The 27,026-nt window shown below is 35.6% G+C and overlaps 1 protein-coding gene across 2 annotated transcripts in view; it reads left to right on the plus strand.

Moving 5' to 3' along the window:
* The window catches only part of HDAC2 (histone deacetylase 2), a 30,833-nt gene extending 16,636 nt beyond the window's left edge, over positions 1 to 14,197 (plus strand). For both annotated transcript variants that reach the window (XM_003898288.4, XM_021937951.2), the window contains exons 6-14: positions 1,321 to 1,462; positions 5,465 to 5,557; positions 5,635 to 5,743; positions 8,808 to 8,948; positions 9,482 to 9,590; positions 10,525 to 10,655; positions 11,416 to 11,571; positions 13,159 to 13,216; positions 13,826 to 14,197. In XM_003898288.4, the coding sequence (XP_003898337.1) occupies positions 1,321 to 1,462; positions 5,465 to 5,557; positions 5,635 to 5,743; positions 8,808 to 8,948; positions 9,482 to 9,590; positions 10,525 to 10,655; positions 11,416 to 11,571; positions 13,159 to 13,216; positions 13,826 to 13,856 (970 nt within the window). In that variant the 3' untranslated portion in view covers positions 13,857 to 14,197. The remainder of the gene's footprint in view (positions 1 to 1,320; positions 1,463 to 5,464; positions 5,558 to 5,634; positions 5,744 to 8,807; positions 8,949 to 9,481; positions 9,591 to 10,524; positions 10,656 to 11,415; positions 11,572 to 13,158; positions 13,217 to 13,825) is intronic.
* The last annotated feature ends 12,829 nt before the right edge of the window (positions 14,198 to 27,026 follow it).

Genomic DNA, 27,026 nt, shown 5'->3' on the forward strand with positions numbered 1-27,026 from the left:
AAATTGATACTGACTCCTCAAATAAACAGTAATTGAGCAGGATCAGTGTAACATCTTGTCAGCTCATCAGGAGCAAAGGAAAATCATTTGCAATCATTTGCCTTGTGTTTTAATTGACTGTTGATGTTGGTTCCAGTGTCTTCAACTCTTTGAGCAAGTTCTTGCCCACTCAGCTAATAGTTTTAAACAACTTTAATTTCTCTGGACACAATTTTTTTGGGTGGTGTAATCAAACATGATTTAATAAATTGACTTGGTGCACAGCTTTCCTTGCTTATCTAACACATGAGCCACTCAGAAACTTTACCTTGATCACAGCCTCATTTCTGTTTTTTAAATTTTGTGAAGAAATTTTGCTATACTATTATACGCTCTTTATATTCTTATGAGAATAGTCTCATGAGTGCTTAGTCTGGAAATATCAATTTACATTGTATTGTTTTATTTAGCATAGCTATGGCACCATTACATAATAAATACAATGCTTTGCCATCTAATAACAAAATCTCCCTTCATTGTACTTCAGAAGGATGACATGAGAAGTCCATTTTCCCTTTATTTTGACATGAGTATACACTGGTAACAAAATGTCATGATATGGTGATTCATGTGGCTCCTAAACTGTGTTTGAGTTACAACTGTGTCATTGTTATCTGTGGTGTTCCAAGCACCAGTTTGAAGTGATGAGAGTACCACATGTAGCCTCTGTCACAGCTAACCAATTCTGAAGTTCAAATGGAGCCATGGGTAATAAACAATTGAGCATGGCCATCTTTCAGTAAAACTTTTTCTATGGACACTGAAATTTGAATGTTTTAATTGTCACATGTCAGAAAATACTCTTGTTTCGCTTTTGTTTTTAAACCATTTAAAAAATATAAAAACTATTCTTAGTTCAAAGCTGAAAAAAGAGGCAATTGGCCAAATTTGGGCCATGGGCTATAGTTAGCCAATCCCTATTTTATAATATTGAAGATTTACTACAGAGGTGTTTTAATTAAAGTAACAATCTTGAGTATGGTATAATCTTCAGTTTTTCATATATTAGAAATATGTGCTATGTTTTTGAAGCATGTAGAATGGAACAAATTTCACAAAGAGTAAATACGTATTTTTTAACCTACGTAGGGCCATAAGTGGGTATTTAAAGGCCTAAGGCTCAAACCTCAGATATTTGAATAGCCTTTTACGCCGAATTTAAAAGGTGATTAAACATCCTGGAATGCTAGAGCTCAAAAATAGGTTTCCTGAATTTGTGGTGCTTCTTCCCATCTTATAACCTTTAAAGAAAAAAACAAAAACTTATGGATTTGCTTTCAGGTATCATCAGAGAGTCTTATATATTGATATAGATATTCATCATGGTGATGGTGTTGAAGAAGCTTTTTATACAACAGATCGTGTAATGACGGTATCATTCCATAAATATGGGGAATACTTTCCTGGCACAGGAGACTTGAGGGTAAGACTAAATTCTGTCTTAATAAATACTGTGAGACGAACCTAGGAGATCAGTAACCTTATACTTGAAGTAGAATTTTTCCTGAGTTAATAATTTGAAACTTGTATGCAGAATTGAATTACTTCATATGCAGTAACATTTGCTAAAATTCAGTTGCTAACTAAGCAAAAATTTAGTGAGAACTTAAGGCCGGGTTTGTTTTTTTTTTTTTTTTCCTCAGCTGTTTTCTTTGGTTGAATAAATATTTTTGAATATCCACAAAGCACGAAGTCCTTCTCTTGATGTTCAGTTTGAATCTTCAAAACTACCTGATGGTAGCCTATGTTGCTATTGATTATAAGGATCGGTGGAATAAAATAGACTAGGTCTTTTTAGGTTTTTCTGCTCCTCTCTTTTGTGATTGGTCTTGACTTTTAGTAGGTCTAATTTTAATCTTTTTTTTTTCCTTAAACTTCTAAAATTGGTAATGTATTTACGTAGAGAAAGAATAGTGTAGCCCTGCCTGCCTGTTACATTAAGTGTATTTCTGTCTTATTTCTGTTATCTTTTTCCATTTGATGCTCTTGTCTTTTATGACTGTGAAAACCACTGGTCAAATCCTATTTCTGTAGCTCATTGAAGGTTTTTTGCCTCACTACACTTTTTTTGAACCTAACGACACACATGTTGAAATTTATTCAATAATTTAAACAGCTGTTTTTAGTTCAGCCTGGATTATATGGGAGATTTGTCTTGCATGGCATTGAACAAAGTTCTAAACTATTTTATTAAGGTTATTTTTCACATCTATGGTATATCGTTACAGTTTAGCAACCAGAATTTAAAGAGTTGCCATAAAGTATTCTTAAGCTGTTTGACTTTTCTTTGTTAGACCACAATGTGATCCTTTCTCAGTAAACTCTTTGAGTAAAAGAGTTACCTTAGTAAAACTTTTCCGTACTTACAAATGGGTGGGAGGTCAAATGTTTGGTTTGAGTTAAAATTATTTAGCTTTTAAAATTGCAGATTTGTAATTTCAGTTCCTTGCCAGTAAACTCCTTCAATTTATCCCTTTTGCCACCTGGTCGTACAGACTAGTGGTTCTCAAACAGTGGACCCTAAACTGAGGAGAAAGCAGACCAGCATCACCTGGGAACTTGTTAGAAATACACATTCTTAGGGCCCAGAAACTGGGTGATTCTCCACCTTAAAGTTTGAGAATCACTGCTGTAAACCGATAGAATATATTTGTCAGCAACCATTACTTCCTAGTGGAAGTCAAGCAAAAGTCTTCTCTGTTTTAAGCTTAAAGAATAAGACAGTATCTTTGCAGTATGATCCTAGTTTATCTCAGAAGTGGAAAATGGAAGCCTCATGTAATTTCTGACAGGTGAATGTCACTATGGTCTCTTCTCAGTTATTATTCATAATTCTTACAGTTTGAAGTTTTTGAAAATATTAGAGAATGCATGTTTTAGAAGAATTTGAGACTGGTTTTCAACATCTCTTTTTCTTAAGATTTTACAGTCGCTGTATTAAATGATGTTTTAAGGATAGCATTTGAATATTTTAAGCATGTCCCCATAATTTTGTGAGAGAATTAAAATCAGTCATTACATTATACGTACAGCTGTATTTGGACTTTCTGTGTAACTCACGTGTATCTTTGGATGTTAATTTAATAAACACTCCTTTTTCTGCCTGCTAATTCATTCTAATGCTGAAAAGAAGGCTACGCTGAGCTTAGCTCATTGTTGAAACTCTGCTTTAATTCGAGTAGTCTAGTGGAAGAAAGAAAGGTGGCGTAGTAGCAGTTGCAGAATGAGACCTGGAAAAGATAAAGCTTAGTCTAACAAGGGCAGCAGCTCTGAGTTGCCAGCTAGTTAGTGGCAGTTAGGATGAGAAGTGCTGACCAACTTTTCTGCATTCTGAAATCTTAGAGTCAAAATATATTTCGTCTGTGTTTTTTTTTTTTTTTTTTTTGAGACGGAGTCTCGCTCTGCCGCCCAGGCTGGAGTGCAGTGGCCGGATCTCAGCTCACTGCAAGCTCCGCCTCCCGGGTTCACGCCATTCTCCTGCCTCAGCCTCCCGAGTAGTTGGGACTACAGGCGCCTGCCACCGCGCCTGGCTAGTTTTTTTGTATTTTTTAGTAGAGACGGGGTTTCACCGTGTTAGCCAGGATGGTCTCGATCTCCTGACCTCGTGATCCGCCCGTCTCGGCCTCCCAAAGTGCTGGGATTACAGGCTTGAGCCACCGCGCCCGGCCTCGTCTGTGTTTTAACTGTGCAGTAGGAGTGTAAGGATTCACTATACTTTATCTTTTCCATATTTGTATGGCTTATATTTAGTTACTAAATCTTAATAAAAATTTAGACTGCAAGAAAAATTGGGAGAGGAGGTGTGTAATTTTGCTTGCTTTCCCCTTGTTGGATGATGGGTCTCGTAACTCTAATATTGAGGGTAAATTTTGCTTTTGTGAAATTGAACTGAAGCTAAGACCATTCCATGAGAGGTTCAGGAAGAACTTGCACAAGTGCTAGTAATCCTAAAAATTCATGGATCTTCAGACATTATAATTTAACACACATAAGAATTAGGCACCCCACACCCCAGCCAGGCACGATGGCTCGTGCGTGTGATCCCAGCACTTTGGAAGGCTGAGTCAAGTGGATTACCTGAGGTCAGGAGTTCGAGACCAGCCTGACCAATATGGTGAAACCCTGTCTCTACTAAATACAAAAAAGAATTCGTGGGCGTGGTGGCGTGCACCTGTAGTCCCAGCAACTTGGGAAGCTGAGACAGGACAATTGCTTGAACCGAGGAGGCGATCTTGGCTCACTGGAGTGCAGTGAGCCGAGATCACGCCACTGCACTCCAGCCGGGTGACAGAGCAGGACTCCATCAAAAAAAAAAAAAAAAAAGGGGCATGCTCCTAATCCTTTGGTATTGCAGTTAAAATACTAGTTTGTAGTAATGTCTGTACTATACAGTATCTTCTAGGAATACATAACACACACACAAATGCATACGCACACATACAAATGCATAACATATACAAATAAGTATATATAATACGTGTATATATCATTTAAGAGTATATGTAGCTGGAACCTTTGTGTCTTTTGAGAGAGATTAATGCCTGGAGTGAAACTCATTCAACCAGTAGAAACAAAATTTATTTGAAGTCCAATTAAAGAACAACTCTGAGGCTGGCGCCATGGCTCACACCTGTAATCCCAGCACTTTGGGAGGCCGAGGTGGGCGGATCATCTGAGGTCCAGGAGTTTGAGACCAGCCTGACAAACATGGAGAAACCCTGTCTCTACTAAAAATACAAAATCATGGTGGCGCATGCCTGTAATCCCAGCTATTCGGGAGGCTGAGGCAGGAGAATTGCTTGAACCTGGGAGGCAGAGGTTGCAGTGAGCCAAAGTCGTGCCATTGCACCTCTAGCCTGGGCAGCAAGAGCAGAACTCCGTCTGAAAAAAAAAAAAAGAACAAATCTGGTGCTTTAGTTGGTAGCTGTTAAATCTTCGAGAAAGTCTGGGTCATTCTTTCATCATGAGTAAACTCATACCAACAGATTGTGAACCACAAGAAGGATTCTGCAGATGATTGTCCTGCAGGGCTTTTTGGCTTCATTTATTTTCCACAGGTTTACTCATAAAGTTGCCTTGCCATCTTACATATTCTGCTTATGATGGATTTTCTGGTTTAAGGTAATAATGTAATTTCATTGCCTTTAACTGCTTGTGTTAAATTTCTTTTCTCTCAAAGATAATCACTACAGATTAATTGAAAATGGTTCTTGTGTGCTTTACAATCAGTTTATAAATATTGGAGCATATACTTATTTGTTCTTTATTATTTCCTTTCTCAATTTGATTGTTCCGGTCTCAACTTCTAAGATGAATTCAAAATTGGATCCTTAATAGTCTTTTAGTCTTTTCAAAATGTAGTAAGCAAATGTCAAACTTTTTGTTATAGAATATTCTCTAAGATCTGTTTAATTATGTATTTTAGGATATTGGTGCTGGAAAAGGCAAATACTATGCTGTCAATTTTCCAATGAGAGATGGTATAGATGATGAGTCATATGGGCAGATATTTAAGCCTGTAAGTATTGTTTTCAAAATTGGAATGGAATTTCAGAATGTTATTGGAGATGCTGACATTTGTTATCTTGTGTGTAGATTATCTCAAAGGTGATGGAGATGTATCAACCTAGTGCTGTGGTATTACAGTGTGGTGCAGACTCATTATCTGGTGATAGACTGGGTTGTTTCAATCTAACAGTGAAAGGTAAGCAATTCAAAGGGTGGTATTCCCAGAAAAAAATGGTTTTTCTTCCACCTAAGAACTTCCCATAAAAGTTCTCATTTTAATTTCTTGCCTGCTGTTTTAACACTATACTCTGCATTTTTCCTGGGGTTTTGTCTGTTGTATATATGACTAGAGTTATTCTTCTTACATTGTGGCAGATTTATATGTACATTTATACATGACTAGTTTTTTAGTTTATTGTAGTTTGAACCCAAGGCAGCTATTTTCGAATGTTTTTGTTGACTCAGTGTCAATAAAACATGCATACTTTATTACTTAATTGGATTATTCTCATTAAGGAAGAAGAGGGTTTAGCTCTCCTCACCACTTTGCCCACAGCATACTTGTAACCCTTCCCACATCTCTGTTTTTTACAAATCAGAATTTGGTCGTGACATTTAGTGTTTACAGCAGCATCTTTAAATACTTTTCAGCTTATCCAAGTTTTCTTTGCCGCATAATTGTTCCTAAGTTTCACATTTGCTTAGTTTTCTCTCCACTTATTGCTAAACTACTGGTGTCTCAGTATCTCCATATGTTCAGATCCATTGAGTATTCTGTCACTTTTACCTTCTTGAAAAACAGCCTTCTCATCTGTTCATGTTTGGATGACTATCTTTGGTAGACCTGGCGGGACATATAGCTGTTCTCTGCTTTTTTTCTGTTGTATTGGTTCTCCCTGGTGGCTCTATTCTCTGTCGTTAATTTTTTTCTCATGTTTTGGTGGAGCGCCTTCTCAAGTAGCTTCCTGATAAAAAGTGTGTGGGAGATTAGGAGTGCTGCAGTACATACTAAATTTTGATCACGTGTTGAAGTCAGCATATGATGGAAGTCTAGGCCAAAGCAAAATATCACCATTCTGGAATGAACTTCTAGGGTGTAAGAATAAATCTGAAATTTAATAAGATCTTAAAATTTATTTGTTGGTTAGAAATGATTTTTATCATGAGTGTTTGTGTATGATTTTAGAGGTTTTTTTCCATGTGAACTTTTAGGTAGCAAGTTGATACTCTGCTTTGTATTCTCTAAGATGTAGATAATTCTCAGATAGAACTTTCTCCAGAACAACTGCTGGTCTTAATGGAATTGGATAACTAAATACAGATATTAAAAGCTTCTTTACTTAATGTTACGATTGCTACTATACCAGCTGTATTAGAATTATGGTATAGTCTGTTATTCTACATTAAGTTAAATGATATTAAATTAATTGTCCCTTTGTAGGTCAGCAGTGGTTGAACAGCATGTAACTTAATGTGTTAATAACCACCTTTTGCCTCAAAATGTTTATAAACTTTTTTTTTTTTTTTTTTTTTTTTTATGAGACGGAGTCTCGCTCTGCCGCCCAGGCTGGAGTGCAGTGGCTGGATCTCAGCTCACTGCAAGCTCCGCCTCCCGGGTTCACGCCATTCTCCTGCGTCAGCCTCCTGAGTAGCTGGGACTACAGGCGCCCGCCACCTCGCCCGGCTAGTTTTTTGTATTTTTCAGTAGAGACAGGGTTTCCCCATGTTAGCCAGGATGCTCTCGATCTCCTGACCTCGTGATCCGCCCGTCTCGGCCTCCCAAAGTGCTGGGAGTACAGGCTTGAGCCACCGCGCCCGGCCTATAAACTTTCTAAAACGATCTACCTAATGTACTCTTTAAGAGTGTGTATTAACTAGCAGTTTTCCTGTTAGACATGAAAGTCCTTAATGTTTTTGTACTTAATAGTTTTTATAATCATTTCATTCTTAGAGAAAAATTAACGTTGTATTTCAGCTAATAGTGTTTCAGTTGTATAAAGCATGTAAGGATATTTGTAATTCCCAAGTCTTAAACTTCATTCTGAGTTTCTCTACTGCCAGCTTTGATTCAGCTTTTTCAGATCTGCTGAAGTTAGTTATCTCTTGTCCATCTCCTTGCTCCCATCAGCTATGTTCTTGCTCTTGTATTCTCTCCCATTCTTCATTTTTATGAATTTTGGCCTTTAAAAAAAATCCCTTTCCAGTCATTTTTGTCAAGTTTTGGAATGAAGGAAAAGTAAACATCTCTTTGTTTAGCCAGCTGTCTTTACTTGGAAGCCTGTAAGTTAACTTTTTGTATGTTTGTTTTGTCTTTAAAAATATCCAAATGGTTTTTATCTGTTATAAGAAACTTTTCTAGTAGCAGTAATAAAAATTGGGTGCTAGAATTATGTAAATCACATAGGGCAACTATTGAAGAATGCTTCATGAAAATTCCCACAGTATACAGTTACATGAAGAGAACAGATAAACTTTGTAAAATTAACTCTGAATTGAAAAGAAATATAGAAAAACGATTTTCTTATTTAAAGATTGAGTTATTGCCTAACTGGTAATATTCCTCAAGGAGAACTTACTGGTAACTTATAAATGATTATTGAATTAAGACATTTATCCACAGAAAATATTTACTTTTATGTTAGGTTTACTATTAATATTATATTTAAATTTCTACACATAGAAGTTGAAATTTTTGAAAATAGTAATAGATATTTTTAACTCTTAAGTTATGAAAATTACTCAGTACCACTACCTAAAGTTAACTCAGGGTTAAACTATGTTGTTTAGCTTTCCGTAATTATTTTACACATGTCCATAAGGAAAGAAGTGGTAATAAAAATTAATTTAGATTATACATAATGTTTTATTGTAACCTATTAATTTCACCATGTAACCCTACATGAACATCTTTCTGTGTTAATAAAATAGGTGTATGTTCATATTATAGTCTTAATATAATTGTGTACTTGACTTCCATCAGGGACACTTTTAAAAAGTGTTTAAAGTGTTTTAAAAAGTGCAAAATAGTGTTTAAAAACTTTTAAATAGCTAGTTAATCTTAATTTTTTAATGTATTATTGTGTGAAACGTGTTTGGAAAGGAGTTTTAGACTCGAACTTTTTTACATTTTTATTTGTTTTTTAAATATTTGGAAAACCATTTTGGTTGAATAACATTTGCACTTACTATCTTTTTAAAATTTATTTTTCAAACTGTTGCAGTATGCAGATTTTGTTGTTACCCAAATCTTCTTGTCTTAGGTCATGCTAAATGTGTAGAAGTTGTAAAAACTTTTAACTTACCATTACTGATGCTTGGTGGAGGTGGATACACAATCCGTAATGTTGCTCGATGTTGGACATATGAGACTGCGGTTGCCCTTGATTGTGAGATTCCCAATGGTAAGTGTTCTTATTATGATATCTTTATTGTTTGAACTGTCAGTACAGATGCTCCTCCACTTATGTTGCAATTAGGTCCTGATAAACCCATCATAAGTTGAAAGTATGATAAGTAGAAGATTGATACAATACACCTAACCTACCAAACATGACTTAGCCCAGCCTACTTTGAACATGCTCAGAACAGTTAGGTTAGGCTGCAGTTGGACAAAATAATCTAATACTGAGCCTGTTTTGTAAAAATAAAATGTTGAATATCTCATGTAATTTATTGAATACAAGACATTGAAGTTGTGACAAAAAAGCCAGAAAACTGTAAGTCAAGCCGTTGAAAGTCAGAGACTATATATCAAAATGGATGGATGGATGATTAGAGTAAGTGCCATTCTTTATAAATAGGAGAACATTCACTTTATGTTCACTTTTAAACCTTTTCTTTGGAACTATTTCACCGCCTAAATCTGGATTCTGTGCATGGATTTTTGTGAAAACTCAGCTTGTAATGTATAACTCTATTTTATTGTTTTCAATAGAGTTGCCGTATAATGATTACTTTGAGTATTTTGGACCAGACTTCAAACTGCATATTAGTCCTTCAAACATGACAAACCAGAACACTCCAGAATATATGGAAAAGATAAAGTAAGAAATCGTTGAATTGTTTTGATAAACATTTTATCTTGACAAAGATTTAGGATGCTTTAGAGGGCCAAGTATGATGGGTCCTTTTAACTTTATTAGACATTTCTCTTGTTTCTTTCTAAAGGATTTAAAACATTAAGTTACTGATTATTCTTTTTTTTTTTTTTTAATTTTAAATTTTTTTGTCAGGATGGGTGTCTCGAACTCCTGGCTTCAAGTGATCCTGTCACCTCTGCCTCTCAAAAGTGCTGAGCTTACAGGCATGAGCCGCCATGTTCAGCCATTTAATTTCTTCAGTTAATGGAAATAATATTTTTTTATTAGTTGAAAAGTATTTGAAAATTGCAAGGTGCACTATAAGTTATTTTCATTGTCTGAAACATTTTGTTAAGGCTTTGTCTCCACAAGCAAAGTAGAGACATTATAGTACATAGCATGGGTTTGAGTCACCTCTGTACCACAAACAAGCTGTATGATGTTTGATAAGTTCACCTGCCTTTGTGCTTATGTTTTCCTCTCATTGAAATGGGGGACTAAAATAATGCCTCCTTGGCCAGTCAAGGTGGTTCATGCTTATAAACCTTAATGCTTTGGAAGTCAAAGATGGGAGGATAGCTTTAGACCAGGAGTTTGTGACCAGCCTGGGCAGTATAGGTGAGATCTTGTCTGCAAAAAATTTAAAAATTTGCCAGGTATAGTGGCATACAGTTGTTGTCCTAATGCAGAGGCTGAGGCAGGAGGATTGCCAGGAGTTTGAGGCTGCAGTGAACTATGATCTTGCCACTGCACTCTAGTCTGGGCAACAGAGAGAGACCTTTTAATTTATAGGTTTAGCTAGACCAAAGATGAAATTTTTTGCTAAATATTTTCTCTTGCATGTAAGAACTGCAAAGAAATTGAATTTTGTCTAATAAACTTTGTGTGTGTAATTTAGACAGCGTTTATTTGAAAATTTGCGCATGTTACCTCATGCACCTGGTGTCCAGATGCAAGCTATTCCAGAAGATGCTGTTCATGAAGACAGTGGAGATGAAGATGGAGAAGATCCAGACAAGAGAATTTCTAGTAAGATAATGCCTTTGTTTTTCCAGTTTGTCAAAATGATACTTCAAATTGAAGGTTTTAGTGGCCTAAGAACTTCACTGTTAAGTCATGTTCACGAGCACACTATTATTATTGTCATTTTTGCCACTTTCAGAGATTTACCTTCCTGATCTCAAAACCTGATTTGGGTGTCAGCAGTTTCAGTTTGTATGGCTGGATATACATACATGATTGAAAGTTATTAAAAGCTAGCCACTTTAGTATATTTGGCAATTAATAAGACATCTCATTTATCTGAAGTAGGTTGAACCAAATAAACATCTGTTTGATTTTGCAACTTCTCATTACACTTAATATAATGGTTAGATTGTAGCATAATGGTACATGTAGTGGTATAGACTGTCTAACATATTTGGTATTGGTACTTTTTTTGGTCTACTTCACTTCTCAGCTCTGAAATAAAATGCTACTTTTTAAGTAATGATATTATTCCTATCCCCATTAGAAAAACACACTTTTTTCCTTCAGAGTTTCAGCATTTTTAAAAGAAAAAGAAATTCCCCCAATTTTTATTATGTGTTTTTGAGCCATTTCTTCATACATGAAAGCAAAGTTCAATATTAAGTAAACCATTCATTCCATTCAAATTTTAAAATCATTAGGCATCTGTTATCCTTTACCTTTAAGTGTGGTAACTGCTGGTGCATTTGTATGAGTATGCTATAATGATTATAAAACCTATGACTGTTTTTGTCAAAATTTATTAAAATCTTTTGTGCAGTTCGAGCATCAGACAAGCGGATAGCTTGTGATGAAGAATTCTCAGATTCTGAGGATGAAGGAGAAGGAGGTCGAAGAAATGTGGCTGATCATAAGAAAGGAGCAAAGAAAGCTAGAATTGAAGAAGATAAGAAAGAAACAGAGGACAAAAAAGCAGGTCAGATTTGTTTCTTGGTAGTTGTTTGAATTGTAAATTTTAAAAATTGAGCTACATTGTAATGTTTATGGGATCCTAAAGTCAGTTTCACAGGTATCAAAGGAGGAACTATGCTAGGTAGATGACTCTCTTTTTTCTTACATATAAGTGGTGCTTAGCTCTTAAAGCTTTTATGTAAATGTTATTGTTCCTGTTTGCTTTAATAATATAGGAAACTTTATCTTCTTGATAACGTAGGTTTAAAATAGTAAACATTGTACTGTGATAGAGATTGGGTAAGAAAGAGGACAAAGTAATTATGAATCTATTTGTAATGCATGGTCAGAACTGAACTTCTAAGGTAATTTTTAACTACCTAAAGCTTATTTAATGGGAGAAAACACAAAGAAGAGTTACATACCTTTAGACCAGTTTTGCCATTTTGAAAAAGGTCAAATAATGGATTTTGTTCAGAAATTGAAGAAAACATTAAAAGCTCTGAGGAAAGCTAGGAGGGGATTTGGGATGTGGGTTAGGGAGGAGTTAATACGTTGATACATTGCCTTACCTTAAAACGCTGTGTTAGCTTTAGGCAATTGAATTTGCTACCTGAATCTGTTACCTTTCATCTGACTTCCCAGAACACTTACACATGCCTCTGCCATTTTATTTAACACATATTATAGCACCTCACAGGATTTTGTCTCCCTGCTAGATTGAGCTGCTCATGGCTAGGGAACACAATATCTTAAATATTTGTATTCTCAGCGCTTGATGCATTTCCTAATGCAGGTAATGGTGATGAGCACACGTTTTAGTTAACCTGTTAATTTTGATCCTGTAGCGTGTGAAAAACTGATTTAGAGGTACTGATCCAATTTTTCCTGTATCTATCAAATTGAAGTTGTGTGAATAAGCTGGCTCTTTTTTTTTTTTTTTAAACTAGAGAGTTCGTAATTTGTAACATCTGACACATCTAGTTCTATTCTTTTCCTTGTGAATTCACTCCTCAATAGGCTACATACAGTTCTCTATCTACCATTTTATAATTTTAACTTCGCAGTGTATTATAATGATGGCTTCAGTCTATATTTGTATACTGATTGACATCCAAAAATTCAAGCCATGACTGAGGTAAGGACTTAACTTTAGCTGTAGGATTTTTCTAACTTTTTTTCTTTTCTTTCATTTTCACTATGTCGTCGTCTTGTCTATTTTTGGTGTTCTCATTTTTAAAAGCTTTATCTTTTCTGTGCTTAAAAAATAAACCCTCTATTTGGTGATGGGGCTCTTCTGATAGGGCCTTGCAGTTGTTAAACTTCTTCAGCCTACAGAAAAATGAAATACTCTTTTTAAATCTATAGGTCAAAACCTAGAGTTAGGGCCACCTTTTCTCTTCCTCCCCACCCCAATCCGGTGACTGTTCATAGCTTGTACTGCCATAGTTTAGGAAACACCCAACACAAAGCTTATTTAGACCCTAATTCATTAATACTAAGATTGCATGATACTTTTTTATATTTTAAAAATAAAGTATATTTTGAAATAATATATATACATTTTATATTTCAAAATAGGTTTTAATCTTTTCCCAATCTTTATTTTTAGACGTTAAGGAAGAAGATAAATCCAAGGACAACAGTGGTGAAAAAACAGATACCAAAGGGTAAATGATGTTCCTTATTGAGTACTTTTTACATACTATAAAAATGCTAAACATGTTTATTGGTGTGTGTGTGTACACACTTCAGAAATACTAGACTGAACCTTAGAACATCATTATGAGGTACTCTGAATTTTAGTTTGTATTGGTACATAAGACAACATATGCCATCTTACCTATTGGTTTATCAATATAAACTAAGTCAGTTTGTATTTTTGTACATCATTTATCTGAGATCCTTTTTTGCTATTGTCTTTTATATGTGCACTTGGTTTTCATGGTGTTCTTATTTCTGTGTACATGATTTTTTTAGTGTTGTGAGATAGGTACGTTTAAGAAACAATTTTAAGTAAAAACAGTTGAGGATTTTATTGTCAGAAAGCATGTAAAAGTTTGAGCATACATAATTTTGTGCCAGCCTTTACAGGATAACTTGGAATGATTATAAAATCACTAGAAAGATTAAGGCATTAATTATCCAGAAACACTTAAGACATTATCAATTAATGTGTTCGTTAGCATGAGCCTACAGGACCTGATCAATAGAGTAGGTCAGTGCATTGAAATCAAGATTGTGCCATTGTTAATATTTCACATTGCCTCTTTTAACAGAACCAAATCAGAACAGCTCAGCAACCCCTGAATTTGACAGTCTCACCAATTTCAGAAAATCATTAAAAAGAAAATATTGAAAGGAAAATGTTTTCTTTTTGAAGACTTCTGGCTTCATTTTATACTACTTTGGCATGGACTGTATTTATTTTCAAATGGCTTTTTCATTTTTGTTTTTCTTGGCAAGTTTTATTGTGAGTTTTTCTAATTATGAAGCAAAATTTCTTTTCTCCACCATGCTTTATGTGATAGTATTTAAAATTGATGTGAGTTATTATGTCAAAAAAACTGATCTATTAAAGAAGTAATTGGCCTTTCTGAGCTGATTTTTCCATCTTTTGTAATTATCTTTATTAAAAAATTGTACTTGGATTGTCTTTTGTCTGTTTATTACTACAATATGAAATCTTGTTTCAATGGCTAATGACATCATTTCTTTAGACTTACAATACACTCTAGATGAAAGATAATAATTACAGCTGGAAAGATATCTTATTTTTTGTTTCTTTGGGAAGAGTATTTATAGTAATTATTATTTATTTTTGCAATAGAAATTCTACCACCTTGCCCTCTATAACTTAGCCAGTTAGTATCAGTGAAGATTAACATCCCATTACAATTTATGAAATAATAATACAGACTCTACAATTGAGATGTAGGAGTTCTTTGAGCTGACCCAAAGATCCTCAAAAATTGAAATGGAAATTCTGAATTGAAAGAAGAAACGGACCAGAACTTGTGTTGACCAGACTTGCCTGTTTAGTATATTGCTGGGTTAAAATGGAACCTGCTATTGAGACAAAACCTGTTTCTTTTACTGCATTTACATGGCATCCAGGTTCCATTATTAGTTACATGACATCCAGGTTTCTAAGTCAAGGAAGTAAACACAAATGATTTATCATTCAACAACTACTTACTGTGTGTCTGCCCATTTTAAGACTGTGGGAGTGTAACTGAATATAATGGAAAAATGCTTTCACTCAGAGCTTACATTCTAGTGCCAGGAAGCAGACAAGTGAGGGTAATTCCTGCTACTAAGATGTGCAAAGAAGACAAAACATTTTAGGAACTTGCCAAAATCAGTAAAATCTCCTTTTTTGTCAGGCCCAAATTGATTCTTTTGAGATAAAATATTAAGAGAAAATATTTCTCTACAGCTCTGTTAAATATTTCAGACATTCACAATAGCACGTAGACTTTTGTAATGATCAGCTGTGCACCCACCCAGATTTAACAAATATTTTACTTTCGCTATATTTGCTTCAGTGTTTTTTTCTTAAAATACACCTAAATTGAAGCTCTCTTTGTGTACTTTTGTCATTTGTAATCCCAGCCTTAAGAAGTAATCACTATTGTGATTATTTTATCCATGTTTTTGTGCATGTTTTACCCATGTTTTTGTACTTCAGCTACATATTTGTTACCAACCTGTAAACCTTTATGACATTAGGAACTAAGGAACTTAGTCCCTTGGTTAGGAGGATAGTTAAATGTATTTAGTGTTGGTGAAACAGATGGTATTACATTTAGACAATTCTGTAACTTTCCTTTTTTTCTTTTTTTTATTTTTCCATAGCTTATTGGGGTACAGATGGTGTTTGGTTACATGAGTAAGTTCTTTAGTGGTGATTTGTGGGATTTTGGTGCACCCATCACCCGAGCACTGCACCCTATTTGTAGTCTTTTATCCCTCGCCCTCCTCCCACCGTGCCTCCTGTCCACCATGATGATCCTCAGTTTCAAATAAGAAAATACCATTTCCCAGGCTTCAGAGGTTCCGGCATCCTCCCTATGGATCTCCCAGTACCTGCAGCTCACAGGACAGTGGGGGCTGTGGTAGAGTCACCTAGGAGATCCCGGAGGAGATGGACAGTAAAGATGGGAACTGAGCTCAGTACTCAGGTGCTGGGAGACAAAGGCCCTTTGCTTTTTTTCATCCAATATTCTGATCTACCCCTGTTGAGACGTGTTAAGTATAGTTCATTTTGACTGCTATGTATTCCATTGTGTGAACATACTGAAATTGTACACTTCAATACTATACTGAATCTCCTTGGGTGTATTTAAGAGTTTTTGTTTTTTAAGTAGTTTGTTATATACAACTAACACCTCAAGAGAATTAAAGCAATTTCAGCAAGGTGATTTGGTACAGCATTAATATCCAGAAATCAGTAACAGTGACCAAATCTGTTAGAAGAACAAAGACCCCCATTTGTAATAACAACAATTTCTAGAAATAATTTGTAAAGGCGCTATGGTCCTGGTGTCTAGTAAGGTCAGTGTAACATAGTAGGATGTCAAAATACCCTAATACTTTAAAAAATTCATGTAGGATAAAAATGGTATTTGAAATTGGCAAGGACAGATGTTATTTTGTAAGTGGAATTAGGATAACAACTGATAACCAAATGGAAAAAAAAAAGGAGTTTTCTGCCCTCCACTAGAAGATTTAAATAGAAAAAGATAAAACTACCAAAAACCTAAACTCTTAAAGCAAATGGATTGGAGAAGGCCTAAGTGTGACACCAAACTCAACTATAAAATAAATGATACATTTGATAACAAAAATTAATTCAGTGGACCAACAAAAACTTGGAAGCCAAGTCAAGAAAAATGACAAGAGACAGTGGGAGGCAGATTTGTAACACATCCCAGGTCAAAAGGCTCATATGTAAAGATAGTAGAGGAACACAATGTATAAGGATGTGAACTGGGAAACAGTTTGTAAATATGAAAAGATCTTTAACCTCAGTAAATAAAAAGCTATAGAGAGACTTACTTTTTAACCTCTTTTTTTAAACATATTTTGTTTGTTTATTTATTTATTTTGAGGCAGTCTCACTCTGTCACCCAGGCTGGTGTGCAGTGGCGCAGTCTCGGCTCACTGCAACCTCCACCTCCTGGGTTGAAACCATTCTCCTGCCTCAGCGTCCTGAGTAGCTGGGATTACAGGCGCCTGCCACCATGCCTGGCTAATTTTTTTGTGTCTTTAGTACAGGATTTCACTGTGTTGGCCAGGCTGGTCTCGAACTCCTGAGCTCGTGATCCACCCGCCTTGGCCTCCCAAAGTGCTGGGATTACAGGCATGAGCTGCCGCGCCTGGCCATTTATTTTTTTTAGAGGAAGGATCTCGGTCACCCAGGATGGAGTGTGGTAGCATGATCGTATCTCACTACATCTTAGAACTTCTGGGCTCAGGGTATTCTCCCACCTCAGCCTCCCAAGTAGCTGGGACTACAAGTGTGCACCATCACACCTAGCTGATTTTTAAATTTTTTTCTGGAGAGACGGTGTTTCCCTGTGTTGTCCAGGCTGGTCACAAACTCTTAGGCTCAAGCGATTCTCCTGACTCAGGCATAAGCCACTGTACCTGACCTAAACCTATCATGTTACAGACTTAGAAAGCAACTATTGGCAAGTGTTTGAGGAAACTCATGTCAGGTTTGGCAAACTAAGACATTAACTCAAAAGTTATTTAATTCATTTAATGAAGGTGCCACGTTGTCTCAGTTGTCTATGGCATGGGTGGACACTGTTCTACGTCAGCATTGGTACTCTAAGCTAGTTATATCTAAGCTTTGCCCTTCTACCAGAGCTACTAGCATTCTGTCAATGGGTGATTATTTGAAGTTTTTACATTGAAGTTAGTGACCTGCATCTTCTGTTTTTTTATGGTTTTGATATAGCAATACTGCTGAAGTTTTTTTGATAACTGGGATTGGTAATATTTGTTATTCACATTGTGATAGAAATGATAGGGGCTTTTGAAAACAAGTAGTAATCATTTCAATAACTTAGGGTCTCTTCACTATAATCTTAGGAAAATTACTAACTTCTGTGCCTCAGTTTTTTTGTAACTTAAAATGAGGAAAATAATAGTCCCTACTTCATAGGTTTGTTGTGAGGATTGAGTTAATAACATAGTTAATGCTCAGTAAGGGTTAGCTGCTTTTTTTTTTTTTTTTGGTCTTTTTTTTTTTTTTTTTTTCTTAAACAGAGCTCACTGTGTTGCCCAGGTTGGAGTGCAGTGGCATGATCTCAGCTCACTGCAACCTCTGCTTCCTAGGTTCAGGTGATTCTCATGCCTTAGCCTCCCAAGCAGCTGGGATTACAAGCGTGCACCATCATACCTGGCTAATTTTTGTATGTTTAGTAGAGACGGGTTCCCACCATATTGGCCAGGCTGGTCTTGAACTCCTTACCTCAAATGATCCACCCGCCTCTGTCCCACAAAGTGCTGGGATTACAGGCATGAGCCACCACGCCTGGCTTGCTGTTGTTATGAGGTAAAGGTAGGTAGTTGGGTAAGAGTGGTGCCAGGGGAAGTTCTAAATTTTCAAGTGTTCCTTTAGATGCCAGATGGGTTGTATCTGAGCCTTTTGTTGCAGTTTGAGGCCTACTAGCGTCAGACTGCTAGGTCGTGGTGGATAGAGAAGCAATCTTTTTGAGACCTGATTTTAGCAAGGATACGAATAGTATTTGACAACTTTGGGGGGATTTAATGCCTCTGTAATGTACTCAAGGATAATCTCAAGAAAAAGGGTATTAAATAGATTACAGAAAAATAGAACTATCATATTATTATTATTGGCTATTTACATGAGCAACGTGGAGAAATGTTCAGGATCACAGCATTTAGCAATTTCTCAATTGCTGCATTTCCTCACTCTACCACAAGATGGCAGATACTGCATTTAAAAATTTTTCTGTGTGTTTTACAGTCACTCGGTGGCCCATGTAACAAGCAGAGCAACATGTATTACCAGGTTCTTTTTGAATGCAATATTGGATTAAAAACTATTTGAATTAAACTACAGTTAAGTATACTGTTTAAGGTTTTTCTATAAGAATTATAACACTAATTTCTAAGTTTTACATCTGCAAAACACAGTAGAGTATATCTGGTAGTCATTGACTAATTGTGACTTTGCTGATCAGACAAAATGGAACTAATATTAGAGCCAGAATAATTTCTGTTTTGACTGCTGGTAAGAATCGGTTAGTATACAGAATGAGAAAAAATTGAAATTTACTTCTAGGAATTATAGCTTAAAACAGTGAATATTCAGGGGCATTGGGTGCTTGTTCCACGACTACTGTTTACTAAACTAAGTACCTAACTCCTTTGGTCTTTGAACACTGCAGACTTATGATTAGGATTATTATGAAAAATTCTTTTTTAGTAGAATAAACAGCCGGTTAAGGACAGAAGACACCTTGATTAGATTCTGTTATTTGCTCTTTTTATTAAGGTTGTTTTACTCTAAATGTTAAAGAAATGTATAATATTTCTAAAGTAAAATGAGTAGCAGGATTCTGAATAGGAAATTTTTTTGGCCAGACCCATTTTGCAACCAGTGGTTTATACTTAGGCGTGAGTTGAACAAAGAAGCTCTAATCTGTTTTTGTGTTGTGGATTTTTGATTCTATTGATAAATCAGTAGCTTCCAGCTTCTCTCGTATCCTCTACTAGTCATCTTTTTGGTTTCTTCAGAAGTAAACATCCAGGGTCACTTCCATGCACTTGCCACATACTTAATAGGATGGTGTACAGGTTAAACTTTTAAAGGAAAGTACAGACAGGCAATTCCTAAAGTAAAAGAGAACACAGTATCAAAACTGGTTGTACTTAACAAATACCAACAAAAAGTCATTACACTTCTGGCAACAAATAATGTTTGATTTAAAAGGCCAAGAATTTCCCCTTTTGCTTTTATTTTTTTAGTATGCTATGTCCTTAAGTGAGAAATGCACTTCAAAAATTTTCTTATTCTGAAGTCTAGCCAGAACGTTTGAAGTTGTGTTGCCTTTGACTAGACTAGGTGAAATTAAGGTGCTCAAGAGGGCACTGTTGTGCCCTGTTGTGCCCGTGGTAGATAATAGCCCTCCAAGCGTAAGGATGGGAGATCTGTTCACCAGTATTTCCAAAGTCATATTCTTAAAAAGGCTTAGATTTCTAATTTTCATAGAATCTAGGTATGTTCTTTTCAACTCAGCATCTGATAAGAAAGTTTGGGCAAGTAGGTGTGAAAAATTTACTCTAAATACCATTTTCCAGGAAAGAATATAATTCAAAGTCCAAATTATTACTAGCTGTCATCTTTCCCAACAATCACGTAAGCATTATTATTGCCACACACATTTATTTGTATAATTCAGTGTTCATATGTAATAGGCTTAGGCATAATTCCTGTGCTATTCCCTTTTGATGCCAAACACCCTTTTGTAATCTGTTTTGTCTGAAATCCAAATTAATATGTCTTAAAGTAAATGACAAAGCACTGGGCTTTCTTAACGTAATGACTCTTCTGCCATCCTATTTCTAGAGTTAGGCAGAAAATTCTGTAAATCTATCTTATTTCCAGTCTGTTTGCGACTTTGGTGGGCAATAAATCTGATTTCCCAGAAAAACACATCTGGACCCCAATAGGTAAGTAAGGTAAACAAGCCTCGTCTTAAATTGTTTGCACTTCTGACCTGACCTCAAAACACCATCGTCATCTAGAGCAGCAACATGTAAAGAACAATGCACTGGAAGTCGCATATACGGGTCTAGCACCAGCCTTTACATTATACAACTTTGCTTTGGGCAAGTCATTTAAATTTCTGTGCTTCAGTTTACTAAATCTATGAAACTGACTAGGTAACAGCTGACATGCTTTTCCACCACTCCCTGTTTTTTACTTGTGTCTGATGTCACAGATTGATCATTCCTTTCTGGCCTTGAGATCCATATCAACCCAGATAGCCATTAACCCAGATAGTAAGAGTTGGCATTAAAGATAAAATGTTTTTGCCTTTCCTGTCCTGCAAGCTCTTTAAAGTCCAAAATATATATGCCTTTATGTCTTTATGTATAATAGGTGTGCAATATCTTTCTTGGTTGTTGAATAGGATAGGCTTATTAGACATTCCTTTTAATGTCAACTTTTTTTCTCATATTTAAACATTTGCCCATAGAAATTCATTTTTAAAAAGTTTTAAATCAGTTGATTATACCAAGCATTACTATTAAAAAAAATCAAAGTCAGAGACCATGTAAAGTTAAATATAATCCTTAATAATAACAGGATTGGAATAAGGGATAAAAGAAAGAGAACTCTCTCTATATATATGTACACACACACACACACATATATATATACACACACGTATATGTGTGTGTGTGTGTGTACATTCTAGAGAATCCACACTCATGGGTCACTGGATGGCAGAGAAGTCCTCAGAGCATTGCATGGGTATAACTTGTTGAAAATTCACTCTCAAACGTTCGCTGGATATCTGCCCTCTAGAGTGTTAGGGAAAGCTGTTCATGGAAAGTTGTCTCACAGGAGGAACTCTTATCATGAAACTCCCTGAGCTGGTGCAAGGGAAGCTATCTAGTGCTGCCAATCATTATACACAGCAGCAGTCAGATCCTAGAGAACTGGCTGGAGATGTAGGAGTAAGGAGCTAAAGAAGCCATGTGTGTTTCAGGGACCTGATGAGAAGAGCACACCTGAAAGTGAGAAAAGAAGCTTCTTCCTCCACTAGCAAAGCAGCTTGACATCATGCCAAATGGCAAAACAGAAATATTTAAAGGGTTCAACTCCAATACTGCAGTGCAAACAATAGAGGAGATACTTGAAGTTGAGAGGCAATAAAGTGTTAACTAGCCTATTCCCCTTTCCAAAGGACTTTGGTGTTACCTTTTGTGTGCAATGAAATAGTGTGTCCGCTATTATCTCTGGCCTGGGCTTAGCTAGACCTGAGTCTCTTGCTTTGCCCTCCATTCCCTAAAAGTGAATCCATTCTTCCTTCCTGCACAACTATCAACATCTTTCCGAGCCATTATCACCACTATTCTAAAGGTGAATTTGTTGACTTTTACCATAAAGAACAGAGGGAACTCTAAAACAAAAGGTGATTTTGAACAGTGAAGTCAGATGATATTCAGGCAAATTGTGTGTACTTATTCTCAGGGAGGCTATATAGGGCAATATAAAGACCATTGAAACTAGGCTCCATCACTTATTTGTGACCTTGGACAAGTTTCCTACACCTCGGTTTCCTCATCTATAAAATGGTGAAAATATCAACTTCAGATAGCTATGAAGTTAAATGAGATACGAGTTTATCTCTGATCTTTCCCAGAGCTTCACTAGTATATTAAAAGGAGGTAAAAATCCAGAAGGAAAATGGAAGAGGAAACCACAGCAGAGAAGGGAAATGACCATTTAGGAAAGTTAACCAGCAAGTGGTGACTAAAACCACCTGCAAAGGGAAAAGCTAGGGAGCAATCGGTTCCCAGGCCAGAACTCCAGAAAGGTCTAGAAATGTGAGGCATCATAGAAAACCAGTGCAGACTGGAGTTGAAAATAGGAAGACTGACTCATGTCATTAAGAGGAGTATTTAGACCCCGATACTCTCCCCTACACTGAGAAGCCTAACGAGTACCCTCCTCCACACTAATAAAAAAGGTGTACCCTCTGCTGAAGTTGAATCAGATTGGCTCTAGACTCAGAGACACAGGAAATGAGGCATCACACGGAGAAAAATAATAGTCTTCATGTTGAACTGTGACACCCCATTGAATCTCAATATGGATCTCTTTGTGTTTATCCTTGGATTTTGTTGCTCCTTAGATTTGTAGATTCACGTATTTCGTCAAATTTGAGAAGTTCTTAGAAAGGATCAACAAAATTGACAAACCACTAGGCTAAGAAAAACATTATGTAAATAACTAAAATCAGAAATGGAAATGGAGATATTACTGCCAACATGACTGAAATAAAGATTATGAGTACTATGAAGAATTGTATACCAACAATTCAATAGCCTAGATGAAATGGAGAAATTCCTAGAAACACGGAAATTACCAAAACTGGCTCAACAGCAGATGGAAAATTTCTATGGACCTGTAACAAATAATGGGATTAAATCAGTAACCACAAACCTCCCAACGAAGAAAAGTCTGGGACCAAATTCACTGATGATTTCTACCAAACATTTAAAGAATTAACACCAATCCTTTTAAAACTTCTGAAAAATAGAAAGGAATATTCTTAACTATGAAGCTTTCCCGAGACCAAAGGCAGTCAAAAGCACCACAAGAAACAAAAACAAAAGCAAAACCCCAAACACCCCTGCCAAAAAAAAACCCTACAGACCAACATCTATTATGAATATAGATGTAAACCCCCAACAAAATACTAGCAAACTGAGCCCAACGGTATGTTAAAAGGATTATAAATCACAACTAAGTTTATCTCAGGAATACAGGATAAGTTAAATATAAGATAATCAATCAATGTAATACCCAGCATTACTAGACCAAAGAAAAAAAAAAAAAAAACACACAACCATTTGAAGTGACACAGAAAGGACATTTAATAAAATCCAGCACCCTTTCATGATATATTTTTAAATGCTCAGAAAACTAACAATAAAAGGGAACTTCTTCAACATTATAAGGAACATTTATGAAAAACCCATAATTAACATCCTCAATGGTGAAAAACTGAAGTTTCCCTTAGATCAAGAAGAGAAGGATGTTAGCTTTCATCATCACTATCCAACATTGTATTAGAATTATAGCAGAGCAATTAGACAAGAAAAAGAAATAAAAGTCAATTAAATTGGGAAGAAACAAGTGAAACTATCTTGATTTGCAGATTACACAATCTTATATGTAGAAAATCTCAATCCAAAAGAAAACTACCAAAGTTAATTAATTCAGTAAAGTTGCAGGGCGCAAGATCAGCACATGAAAATCAGTTGGTTACTATATACCTAACAATCTGAAAAGGAAATTAAGAAAACAATTTTGTGTACAATAGTGCTCAAAAGAATAAGATAACTAGAAATAAATCTAACCAAGAGTTGAAAGACTTAATACACTAAAAATTACAAAGCACTGCTGAAAAAAATTAAAGATCTAAAAAAATGGTAAAACCTAAATAATACTAGGCTCATAAATTAGAAGATTTATAATTAAAATGGCAATACTACTCAAAGCAACCTACAGATTCAGTGCAATGCCTGTCAAAATTCCAGTATCAGAAATGGATTAAGATGATAAAGAATACTGTAATATTTGCAGTCTTTCCCAGATAAACCAAAGCTGAGCAAGTTCATCACCACCAGACCTATCTTACAAGAAATACTAAAGGGAGCTCTTCAATCTGAAAGGGGGGGAAAAAACCACTAACACACAAAAATAAAACAATTGAAGATAAAAAAAAAAAAAAAAAAAAAAACCACTGATGGAAATTCAGTATATTGACAAACCCAGAATACTTTAATACTGTAACTATGGTGTGTAATCCACTCATAACTCTAGTATGAAGCCCAAAGGACAAATCTTTCAAAAATAAAAATAGTTACAGCAACTTAGAAAGAGATATGCAATACAAACATATGTAAATTGAGACAAAGTCAACATTTGGTGGGGGATGAAGTTTACATTGAGAGTTTAAATTTTTTTCTTTATTTTTATTTTACTTGTGATCTATGATAAGTTGTCATCTTTAAAAAATAACTGTATATCTATACATTGTTTCTTATAAGTATCATGTAACCACAATATAATATAATCACTAAAAATGAAACCAATAAATTAAAACATACTACCAGAGAAAAATCACTTAACCACAAAGGAAAATAGTAAAAAAAAAAAAGGAAAGGAAAAGAGGAGATACAAAACAAACAGAAAACAAGCAACTAAATGGCAGAAGTAAGTTCTTATTTATCAGTAATAACACTAAATGTAAATATACTCAGTTCTCCAAATAAAAGGCACAGAGCGGCTCAATGGATAAAGAAACAAGACCTAACTATATGCTGACCACAAGAAGCTCACCTTACCTATAAAGACACAGACTACAAGTAAATGGGTGGAAAAAGATATTCCATGCAGCTGGAAACCAAGAAAGAAGAGGAGTAGCTACATGTATATAAGATAAAATAGACCACCAATGAAAGACTGCAAAAAGAGACAAAGAAATTCACTATATAATGATACAGGGATAAATTCAGCAAAAGGATATAACAATTATAAGAATCTATGTGCCCAACACCAGAACTCCCAAGTATTTATAAGCAAGCAATAGATCTAAAGCGAGAGACTGCAATACAATAATAGTAGGGAACCGGCCGGGCGCGGTGGCTCAAGCCTGTAATCCCAGCACTTTGGGAGGCCGAGACAGGCGGATCACGAGGTCAGGAGATCGAGACCATCCTGGCTAACCCGGTGAAACCCCGTCTCTACTAAAATATACAAAAAACTAGCCGGGCGTGGTGGCGGGCGCCTGTAGTCCCAGCTACTCAGGAGGCTGAGGCAGGAGAATGGTGTGAACTTGGGAGGCGGAGCTTGCTGTGAGCTGAGATTGCACTACTGTACTCCAGCCTGGGCGAAAGAGTGAGACTCCCTCTCAAAAAAAAAAAAAAAAAAAAAAAAAAATATATATATATATATATATATATATATAGTAGGGAACTTTCAAACTCCTCCTCTCAGTAATGGACAGATCATCCAGATAGAAAATCAACAAAGAAACACTAGAGTTAAAATACACGCTAAAATGAATAGACCTAACTGACATTTACAGAATATTTCTTCCAACTGCTGCAGAATACACATTTGTTTTATCAGCAGGTGGAATATTGTGCAGAATAAACCATATCTTAGGCCACAGTACACTTCTCAAAAAATTCAAAAAAGTAGAAATCATATCAATATTTTTTCTGACCACAATGGAATAAAACTAGAAATCAGTAACCAGAGAAACCTTGGAAAATACACAAACAAATGAAAATTAAATTATATACTCTTGTATAACCAAAGGGTGAATAAAGATATTAAGAAAAAAATTAAAAATTTCTTGAAACAAATGAAAATTGAAATGCAACATACCCAAATCTATGGGATACAGCAAAAGCAGTACTAAGAAGGAAGTTTACAATACTTCCCAAAGCAATTTACAAATTCAATGCAATTCCTAGTAAAATACCAATGATACTCCTCACAGAAATAAACAAATCTGAAACTTATATGGAACCATAAAAGATCCCAAATAGCCAAAGCAATCCTTAGCAAAAAGAACAAAGCTGGAAGCATCACATTACCTGACATCAAAATATACTACAAAACTAAAGTAACCAAATCAGCATGGTACTGGCATGAAAACAAACACAGACCAACAGAACAGAATAGAAAATTCAGATATAAACCCATCATTTACTGCCAAATAATTTTCAACAAAATTGCCAAGAACATGCTACGGGGAAAGGACAGCCTCTTTAATAAACTGTGCTGGGAAAACTAAATAACCATATGCAGAAGAATGAAACTAGACTCCTATCTCTAATGATTTACAAAAACCAAATCAATATAGATTAAAAAATTAAATCGAGCTGGGCGCAGTGGCTCACGCCTGTAATTCCAGCACTTTGGGAGGCTGAGGTGGGTGGATCACCTGAGGTCAGGAGTTCGAGACCAGTCTGTCTAACATAGTGGAATCCCATCTCTACTAAAAATTAGCTGGGCGTGGTGGTGGCTGCCTATAATCCTAGCTATCAGAGAGGCTGAGGCAGAAGAATCGCTTGAACCCCGGAGGCAGAGGTTGCAGTGAGTCGAGATCACACCATTGCACTCCAGCCTGGGCAATAAGAGTGAAACTCCATCTCAAAAAAAATGAACCTCTCTTCATTCCCTCTTCCCTTCTGATTTGATCTTGACAAATTATATAAATGTATTAAATTATCACATGTACCATGAAATATGTATATTATGTATCAATTTATAAAACATTAAAAATATCTTTAAGAAGGTATAGTTTATTAATTATTTTAAATACTTATTATTCCATAAAAGTTATAATGTATATCTATATTCTTGACATGGAAATATATTTACATATATATTAATTAGTGAGGGAAAGCAGATTATATAACAAACATATAATGTGACTACATTGTTGTTCAGGTGATAACAAAAAAACAAATACATACACCGAAAATAAATTTGACAACATTTAATCTATTAATAATACTCCCCCAAATTCTTTGAGCATAGAATTCTTTCTTGTTTTCGCAACTGCTAATAAAATTGGGACCTAGTATCTGCAGAGCAGATTATGGAAGATTTGAGCTTAAATGGTGATCCAGACTCTATATATGTGTATCAACATAAATAGAGTCCAGAGGGTTAACAATCAA

Source organism: Papio anubis, chromosome 6 (assembly GCF_008728515.1).
Source record: "Papio anubis isolate 15944 chromosome 6, Panubis1.0, whole genome shotgun sequence".
NCBI lineage: Eukaryota > Metazoa > Chordata > Mammalia > Primates > Cercopithecidae > Papio > Papio anubis.